General features: G+C 41.1%; 1 protein-coding gene across 1 annotated transcript; it reads left to right on the top strand.

The window, feature by feature from the left end:
• The first annotated feature begins 6,376 nt into the window (after positions 1-6,376).
• On the top strand, positions 6,377-8,502 carry LOC117543071 (galactose-specific lectin nattectin-like). The gene is made up of 7 exons (XM_034211119.1): positions 6,377-6,426; positions 6,729-6,794; positions 6,921-6,933; positions 7,247-7,353; positions 7,488-7,622; positions 7,841-7,952; positions 8,278-8,502. Exons 2-7 carry the CDS (start codon positions 6,729-6,731, stop codon positions 8,337-8,339), a joined length of 495 nt encoding a protein of 164 aa, XP_034067010.1. The 5' UTR covers positions 6,377-6,426; the 3' UTR covers positions 8,340-8,502.
• Positions 8,503-10,169: the final 1,667 nt, after the last annotated feature.

The following is a 10,169-nucleotide window of genomic DNA, read 5'->3' on the forward strand; positions in this document are numbered from 1 at the left end:
GAAAAAACGTCCTCGCTACCGTGGTGTCGATAGTGAGGGAGCGAGCTAACGCTAGCTTGAAAAAATCAGACCTACCTTACTTTCCGGGGAAAGAGAACGGCGAGGTCGATTTCAATACTAACTGGCGTTAGTATTACCGTCTTCCTGCGAAGCAGAAGGAGTAGCCGGCGAGCGCCCGTCGACCGAAATGGTTATTTGGGTTCAGTCTGTGGACCGTTAAGCTTGTCCGGCTACTATAGAGATGTGCTCTGAAGCGAGAAGAGGTGTTTGAATGACGCATGCGTCGTGGCGCAAGCTACTTATAGGGGGTGAATTCCCTGACGCTGACGTCAAGATCACCAGCCAATCAGGATTGGCGTAATGAGATTGATGCTTCTGTTTGCTCCGCGATGAGGCGTATCCCATAGTGAGACATCGAACGGAGTGTTATGAATGAGAACTTAGCTTGCTACTAGCTTTGTAACTGAATATTTGAAAAGATGATTGAATGTTTGCTTGTCACACTTGTTTGCGTTGAGTGGCGTTGACATCCAACTCTTGACATGACATAAAAAAGGTCGGTAACGTTAATCATTACGTTCCGCTGCCACCATCTACTGGCTAACGTTAAACGTAGAAAAATACATAGTTACATACATAAATACATCTGTCGGTTTATAGGCAGGTTACAGGTTTATTGTTGACCACGTAACGTTAATGTTACAGGTTTATCAGGTTACCATTACACTGGGTTTGAGTGAGAGGATAGAGGAATATGTTTATTTATAGTAGACTTAAAATATGTAATTAGAGACCCAGTGTAAGTAAACAATACGGTTGCAGAGGTCAAATTTTAACATTTTTGTCCACTGGCCAAATGGCTAGCCTAGTGAATGTTGAAATGTTACCAGCCACTCAATAGATTGCCATTGTTATTTATGGCTGGTGCGTGCAACATACAGTACCAGCCACTTGCATGATTTACCAGCATTTGGCTGGTAAATGGTGTTAATGGTAGATATCTCTTTTGGAACAGGTCACGTTTTAATATCACCAGTTCAGTATATTTCAGATAATATTGCAGCAATAGTTTTTTAGATGAAAATGGCACAGAACAAATGTTTACTTTTAAGTACTTTTAACACAGTTTCCCTGCGGGGGATTAATAAAGTATTTGTGATACTGATTTCTGATTCTGAAGTGTTTTGCTTATAAGTTGTTTGCATTTAGCTAAAGTGTGATGTTTTTCCTCATATTGCATTGCAATAGCCTGTTTAAAGTGATCATATAACAAACAACTAATCAGTACTGATACTGTAAGCTAATAGATATAGGAGTGATAATAATACAGTAAATGCTTTGAATTTCTTAGATATAGCTGTGCAGTATTCTTAACAGACTGGATAGCAGCAGACAATAGAAGGCTTATTACAACCAGAAGAGACATGAGACTTTTATTTTTTAGAGACTTGAGACTTGACTTGGACTCGTGACCAAAGACTTGAGACTTGATCAAGTCTCACCCCACAAAGACTTGAGACTTGACTTGGACTCGTGACCAAAGACTTGAGACTTGACTTGGACTTGCAAAAAAAGACTTGTGAACATCTCTGACACCCGCTCCCACACGTCCCTGGCAGCTAGTAAGCATGGATCTGTACAGCTACGTAGCACAGAACGTCTTGCTCGTGGTGGACCATTATTCTGGACTTTTGGGAGATTGACCTGCTCCCCTTGACCTATCAGCGGACACCACGATCCGTAGATGCCAAGGCACAGTTTGCCGGTGGAGAGTTCCGGGCGTTTGCGAGGAGAGTGGGGTTTTGAGCATGTCATGTCCTCACGAGGCACCCAAAGGCTAACGGCAAAGCAGAGTCAGCAGTGTGAAAATTGTAAAGAGCCTGTGCAGAAGGGCAGACCGTGCCAAAGAGGGACCCCTGGAGGGCCATATTGCATTGGAGAAATACGCCATTGAGGGTATGCATTGCAGCCCAGCACAGCGGCTTATGTCGCGGAGACTGAGAACCCTTCTCCCTGTGGGCCGACCAGCTACTGGTGGCCTCAGGTCGTCATGGGTGTTCCTGACTAGCTGAAAATGAAAACATCAAGCTGCAAAAGCTGACATATGACAGATCTGCCAAGGATCTGCCGGAGCTGAACGTCGGACAGCCCATACGGATGAAGCCACTCCCAGGAGACAGGCAGACGGGCCGATGGAGGAGAGGTGGTGCCCTTCAGCAGTGGGGACTGCCGGTCCTATCTGGTCGGTGTGGAGGGGACCACGTATCGGACGCAACAGGGTTGATCTTCGACCAGCAGAGGCGGCCCGTCCTCCAGCCGCATGTTCGGTCCCAGAATCGGCCCCGGAGCAGCCTGCTGAGTGGGGGGAAGCGCCAGAGAGGTCGTCGGCGTTCCCCGAGAGTCTCCAGGCCATCACCCACCGGGGTGTCGCGGTCTTCCCCGCAAGACTGGGGATACACCATGCCATTGAGTTACAGGGCCGGGCTTTCTCCCGGAGCGGACGACTGATTTAGACCTCCTGACAGACTTGACCTCTAGGTCACACACACACACACACACACACACCACACACACACACACACACACACACACACACACACACACACACACACACCACACACACACACACACACTTGGACTGTGCCACACTCAAACACACATGGACGATAAAGATTGAAAAAAAAAAAAAAGGAAGTGGAGAGATTGTAAAACAAATGTGATTGATTGTTCTGAGTGTATTGCTGATGTGTTCGGATCCAGCTATTATTGAAGTGTCTCTGCTATGTGCACTATTTGTTGTTAAATCATTTGATTAATGTTCTGATTGAAGGTCAACAGTTTAATGGCAGTATTGATCCTGTGTTGTTACTTAACAAAAGGAAAGGAGATGTTACAGGGTGGTTTAGGCTAGGTTGCAGCTCCACCCTGTGGACGTATTGTGCCTGTGTTATATATATATCTGCCTCACGTAATATACCTCAGTTGTATGATTGCCTGCTCAATGTGAATACACGGCGTTGAGACACAGCCTGACTTGCCTTGTTTATTCATGCACATACATCTACAAACAAAACCCTGGGCTTGATTACCGAGTTGATAACCAGCGTCGTAGGACCGCTTAGTGAGATCTCGTTTGTTAGTTTGTTGTTGTTAGTTAGTTTGTTACTCAAACATATCCAGGGTATATTGAACTGGCTTCGTACAGGGCACAGGTGGCTAGCAGCGCTAATGTCAAAGACACAGACATTATACATTATATTTGTATTTTACCAGGATGCAGTGACACAAATATTTGGGAAGGCTTAGCCTTCCCTAGCCTACAGCACCCGCCGCCCCTGCCAAGGCCCATAACTTTGACCCAGTTTATCAGTTCAAACTGTCCTGACTGAGCACACGCACCTCGTAACCTTGGCTGCTGTGCTCTCAGTGTTATGTCTCCCTGTTCCTGCCTGTTGGCGTCAGCTGATAGAGGTGTTATGATTCTATGTTCCTGCCTGTTTGACGTCAGCTGAGAGAGGTGTCTTAGATTTTATCTTGTTATGCAGCATGTTGATGATGCTCTCGGAACTAGCTAAATACATGGGTCTGGGGTTGAGTTCTCCAGAATTGACGTGGCAACTCTCCCGTGCAGTCTCACCGTGGCTGCTGTGACTTGTGATGTGAATCCTCCGGCCGAAACTCCAAATAAACCATCAGTGTTTGACATCAAAGCTCCTGCTCTTCCCGTGTCTCTTTCCTGAGTCGGTGACTCCCACTGCATTGCAACACAGAAGTTTCTCTTCCAGTTACTATTCTGTAATATTGGCCGCCATTTCCTTTATGAAGTAAAGCAGCCTCTCTATCTGTGTCCTCGCGCTGTCCTCACATCCCCGGACTGTGAGACAGACTCGGGGAGCACAAGGATGTCAGTATTGTTTATGAAGCAGGGTATAGAAAGTACGTTATTAAAATGAAAATACTATTTATTTACTTTTACAAACAGTAAGCAGCTGGGCAGATGTATTGCAGGACATGTGTTGGACACAGTTGTACAGTTGGACTGTATGGTTGGACTCTGTCTCACAGGCAGGTTGCAGTGTAACATCAGAGGAGACTGGGCCAATTGTACATTCTCAAACTGCTCCACTTAGAACTAACTAAACAATGCAGGGATTATTTTTAATATAATTGTATTCAATAACACCAATACTTAAAACAGTATGAAGGGTTTGTAAATAGGAATACAGATTGTACTTAATGTTTTCATAAATATATATTTCTCCCAGTGAAATTGGCATGGGACTTATTCTTACCCTCTCAAAGAACCGGAATCGAGAACCGAAAAGCAGAACCGGAATCAGAACCGGAATCGTTAAAATCCGAACGATACCCAACCCTAGCTATGATGCATTAGTATAGTTGTTGCAGCAAAAACGCAAAAACTTGAAATGTTTGCCTGTTTATGGGAAATAAACCTCAACTTCTGTATTTATTTGGCATGTGCATATAGTAACTGTTTGTATATTAAAAACTATATTAGAGATGCACCATTGTGAAATGTCTCAGTCGATACAGTTCTAGTGTAGTTATGACGATGAAAATCTTAGGTCACAGGCTCCTCCAACAGTGCAACACAAGTAAATACAAAAAGAAAAATAGTGAAATAGTGCAAAATAGTCTACAAGTGATTGGAATATGATATATTAGATAATTTTACTGAGGCTGTTGTTTGTGTTGTTATTTATTCTAACAAATATTATTTTTTTTATTCAAAAAAATAAAGCTGATTTCATTTATCACACTAAATCTGCACAAATACCTATAAAGCACCTTTTAACAAAGTATTTATAGTCTTCGATACAATTACTTTAGGAAAATATTTTTAGTACCAACCGTAAGTGGTTGCATTTGACTCTTGTCTGTCATAATCCATTATCACTCGTCATTTTTATAATGATATTCTTGTCTTCAATAGGCCTTCATAACAAAAGCCTAGTTAAGGTTTTTTCTAAAATACTCACATTTAAGTGACCTCGTTCACTTATCATCACCATATCAATGAACTGGATAAAAAGTGCGTTGTCGGTATTATGAAAATAGTATTGTGTACTTAGGAAGTACAAAAGTATTAAGAACACTCTAACTAAAATATCATTGTATGCTTAAGCATCAGTATCTCCAGGGATATTGGACGATATCAGAGCATCAAGGCAAGGCAAGTTAATTTATAAAGCACCTTTCAACACAAGAACAGTAAACAATGACCACTGGCCGCCAAACCTAAAGTACACTTACGCAGGGCCGTCCCTGGCCAATTTGAGGCCCCAAGCAAAGTTAATGATGAGGCCCTCTGTTTCGCGAAGCGTCGGACCGGGGGGGGTGCTAGTGGAGCCTCGCAGCGGCGAAACCACTCTAATTGCGCCGCATAAGCGCATAGGTGCGGCTCAGTTGAGGCTCCCTCCTCAAGATGAGGCCCCCTCCGCGAGGTGAGGCCCCCTCCGCGAGGTGAGGCCCCCCTCCGCGAGGTGAGGGCCCCACGCAGTCTGCGTGATCGGCCTGTAGGGAGGGACGGCCCTGCACATACGTTTGGAGGCAGGGTGTCACGATCTGTCCGTGTTGTGTTTTGTCTTGTCTTTTTCTGTCTTTGGTTTCCTGTTTTATTTTGTAACATGTTCACCCCCCGTTCCTGCCTGTTGCTTTCTCTCTGTTTTCCCTCCCTGATTACCCGATTGTGTTCACCTGGTGCCCCTGTGTTTTCTCCTCCCTCCTCACCTGTCTCTTGTTTGTTTGATTAGTCCTGGGTGTATTTAGGTTCTGTGTTTTCTGTTAGTCTTTGTGAGTTCCTTGTCGTATTTGGACGTTGTTCACGGGGTGAGAGTACTGTTTTGTCCAAGTTTGTTTCAGTACCCTTGAAATAAAGGTATTTTTTCTGTTCATCTGCATTTGGGTTCTGCTTGCCTCACTCAGCCCTGACAAGGGGTGTATATAACACATACTGTGAGAGTTGTATAGCAGAACTTGCTTCTGTATTTTGCATTTGTGTACCTGAAGGTCATAAATGATTTGTTTCAGTGTGGGTCCAGTAAGAACAATGGTGTCAAGAGGCGAAAGTTTGCGAAATTATATTATCTCAGTGAAACACATGTAAAGAAAAGGTATAGATTTGTCAGAGTGGGATGAAAATGTACGCATGTTGTTGATTATTTTTTAAACTATTTGAATATGTTGGAGTTTAAATGTGTGTTGCACATGCTGTAGCTGATAGCTCAACAGGCAGTGGCTCCATGTCTTGTTTGAAGAGCATTCTGGTTTTCCTCAAGTCCGAGCCAATAGATTACACAATATTTATACAAAGGACTTGCTAACCAAGTATAAACTCTGGATTTCCCTCTCAAAGTCACCCTGTTATCTGCTGCAAGTGCAACCTCAACTGATCATCATAACAAGGTAAGGCTCTCATACTTGTCTTTCATTATGGCTTCATCTGTTTTGATACATACAGAAAGAGATATCATAAATTCATTATTACGTTTAGTTTTCACTTGTGAAAAAGTGAAATCACCTTTTCATGTCTGGTGCTTTACAATGTCTTGTTTCAGTAAAACCTACAAACTTTTGCGTATATTACTTTTCTTTTCTTCTCTATTTCTGAATTAGAATCTTTTTAAATTTTGTAATTGAGGTACACATTAAGACATTAAATATACTTGTAAATGATGCATTAACTTATTAATAACTTCTTTACACAGATGGCTTCATGTCTTCATTTCATTGTGGTCCTCTGTTTGACCAGTGGACTGTGGAGTGGAGCAAATGTAAGTTTTACGCACACTAATACATTTATATACCACGATCTTTAGGGTTATAATAAGGTATTGAATAACATATACAATTAAGTTCATATTCATCCATTGATAATTATTTTTTCCTTGTGTTCACAGGCACAGAAAAAAGGTTGGTAATTATAAAGTGACTTGTACTTTCTACCTGCTGCTCTAACAATTAATTATTTTCCAAAATTAAGGTTTTAGTTACATTGTTAAATTGTTGAGCTGCTGGTGAGGAATAGTAACACAAAGAGGGGATTTCTCCTAAAGGATTATTACTTTAAAATATGTTTTAGTCACTCCACCAATATGGAGAGGAAGAATGATTACTGCACTTCTTTGAGGTTTTAAATTGCTCCCAAACTATAAAATATCACTTTAAAGCTTTTCCTCTCACACTTATTCCATGCCAGATTAATGAATGTCCTTATCATCTTTAGAAAATCCATGCCATGACCCATGTAAGACCTGCCCTTCTGGATGGACTCCGTTTGAAGATCACTGTTACATGTACAAGCATGCTGCCAAGACCTGGGCTCATGCAGAGGTACATCGAGGAACAATACGAGTTATAACTGACCAACATGTTTATAGAGTTCTCACTTCTATTTCCTCATTTAACTCTCGCTTTTCTCTCACTTGCTTTATGTTATTTTATTCAATCCACACGTTGCATATTAGGTGGACTGCATTGCCCTTGGTGGAAATCTGGCTTCAATCCCCAACCAAGAGGTGTACACATTTATCAGAAAGATCATAAACACAGCGTCTAACGAAAATGAACAGACTTGGATTGGAGGCAATGACTTGGCAAAGGTGAGTAATTTAATATTAAACACGATGCAATGGGTTCGTCTCCTTTGAGCCTGCATGACCTTGAATATATTCGTAATTAAATTTGCACTTAACTTTATTGTTTAATATAATAGAACCAAGGTAAAGCTGACATCTGGACACTGAACTATCAGCAGGGTTGGATGGGGTAAAATTGATTTTTTTTATTGGATTGAATTGACCGTTACACTTTTTTTTAGGAGGGCGTGTGGATGTGGAGTGATGGTACCAAGTTTGTCGCCAAAAACTGGGCTCCCGGCCAACCCGACAATTATCATGGTCTAGAACACTGCTTGTTGATGAACTATCACGGTATGCACTAATAATCTGTTTACCACCAGCAATGTCAATTTAGCTCTTAAAATTCATGTTACAAAAGTCATCTTTGGTAACTGATAACCTTATATAATCTGGATTATGAATTTCATTTATACATAACATTAAGAGTAGAATCCTCTAAAGTATTTGATATACTATTATGTAACTTTTTAATTATTTGATCTACCTGATCCATTCAAATGTACTTGTTAAAAATGTGAAGTTAGGCTTTAGAAAACTGTGACCATTTCTGACATCGTACACATCAAATAATTGTGTGATTGATATTTTTGTTTGTTTCCTAACTCTTAAACTCTAGATCTTATCAATGATTCTCCTTGTACCAATTTGAGAGCCTTTGTTTGTGGCGTGCGCCTGTGAAGAACCCTGGCCCCCACATGCTGACACTATGATGTCACCACCCCACTCGTGATGTCTCTTCCACCAGGGTGTCAAGCCTTGATGACATCACTGCTGGAAGCCATTTTGAAATTTCTGATTTTATTTCAGCTGATTTAATAAATGGATACATCCTGTCCAACAATCCGTCTCATCTCTTTTAAAGCTAAATATGTGTTCATTTAGAAAATAAAATCGAATCAATCAACTGGTTTATACGACAATAGGGAAAGGTAGAAGAAGTAAATCGACAGCCCAAAACATGAACCGTAGCCACAAAGCAGGAAAATGCACACAAGTATGTGGACAAGGGTGTCAATCTTTTGACACAAGTACATCATATCTGCTGGCCTATTTACTTATGATCACCATCATCTCCCCGTTGAAGTTTGTTATCTTTGAAGACTATATTGTTTTCTCTCATATTCATGCCAATAATATCTTATATCTAATAAAACCAGAGAGTATTTTGCAAAGGGACACACCAGCTGCAATGCCAAACTGGGCGAGGGGAGTTAAGTGGGGGTGCATTTTTTGTGATATCAAATGGGGACAGGGTTTAAATAATACCCCTTACCACACCGTGCTGTGACCATAATTGTTCAAGTTTGCATTCATTTGGATCTTGCAATATAAACACAGGGCAAGTTACAACAAAATAATGTGCTCATTCCTGCCAGAGAAGTTGGTTCCAGGACATTTAGTCATGATGAAAGACACAAAGGCTCAATTACATTTTGACGACTAAACTCTCATGTAGGAGTCAGATTGTTATGCCTTCCCATTTATACTTTGTTTGCGTGGACAATCGGTCACATAAGGTGTTGTTGAAATCCAGCTAGTGGGCAGTGGCGACTGGTCATTAGGGGCAGGTGGGGCACAGCCCCACCTAGTGTCAGTAGAAAGTATTAAAAAAAAATAAAATATATATAAAATATATTTTAAGATCATGTTTAATCATCTGATTCGTCTCATTGCTGTTTTAGTCAGTGTTCTTCTAATTAGTGTCTACAGTGTGTGCCTATTGAGCTGTTTAGAGCCGTGTGGGACAAAACCCGATCCTGCCCCTCCCTCTCCCTGTTTAAGTCAATGGTGACTGTAAAAACTACACTGCGCATGCTCAGAATATTTTCCTATTTAATGTGTGTGGCAAAAAATAATGACCATAGGGGCAGAGAGCTGCCATCCCCACCAACGTCATCTCACATCATTCAGAGCTGATTGGCTGTAAGTACGTGTGCCGCGAAAAGTGTGGTGTGTGAAGAGGAGACGAGAGAGCTGCAGTGACGCGTCCTAAAACCAGGTAGTAAGCTGCGCATGGCTTCCCTCGACAAAAAAGCAATGATATTTCTCCATAGGATTTTAGAAAATAGCTCCAAATAAGATCTGTGGGAAACAAACCTGTTAGATAAATGCACGTTTTGTTCAGCCGGATAATATCCACATGTCTACCATACTTTTATAATTTTTGAATCATAAATATATCGATTAGATCAGATTTATGATAGACTTTTGAAACTACAAGAACATAAGGAGGACTTTTACAAAAAAGTAATAGAGATGTTTGTCCAGAAGGATAGGCCAATGGACTTCATCTTCAAGTCAAGGTAAGGTAAGACCGCAATTTTATTGAAAATGGGATCTTACTAAGAGAGAACAATTCAATATTTAAATGATAAAATTACATCTTTTGGGTATCCTTTTGTTGAACTGTCTGTTTAAAATTAATTGAAGCATCAGACAAAAAAAGATTTTGAAAATAATATTATATTTTGATTTAGGTCAAAATATAATATTTGTAAACCTGAAGAG

Source organism: Gymnodraco acuticeps, unplaced genomic scaffold, assembly GCF_902827175.1.
Source record: "Gymnodraco acuticeps unplaced genomic scaffold, fGymAcu1.1, whole genome shotgun sequence".
NCBI lineage: Eukaryota > Metazoa > Chordata > Actinopteri > Perciformes > Bathydraconidae > Gymnodraco > Gymnodraco acuticeps.

What these genes read in the sequence shown, in the direction of transcription:
- LOC117543071 (XM_034211119.1), top strand. Translation starts at nt 6,729, where the DNA reads ATGGCTTCATGTCTTCATTTCATTGTGGTCCTCTGTTTGACCAGTGGA. An exon ending in GAGGCAATGACTTGGCAAAG is followed by an intron (nt 7,623 to 7,840) that starts GTGAGTAATTTA and finishes ACTTTTTTTTAG; the next exon opens with GAGGGCGTGTGGATGTGGAG. An exon ending in CTTGTTGATGAACTATCACG is followed by an intron (nt 7,953 to 8,277) that starts GTATGCACTAAT and finishes CTTAAACTCTAG; the next exon opens with ATCTTATCAATGATTCTCCT.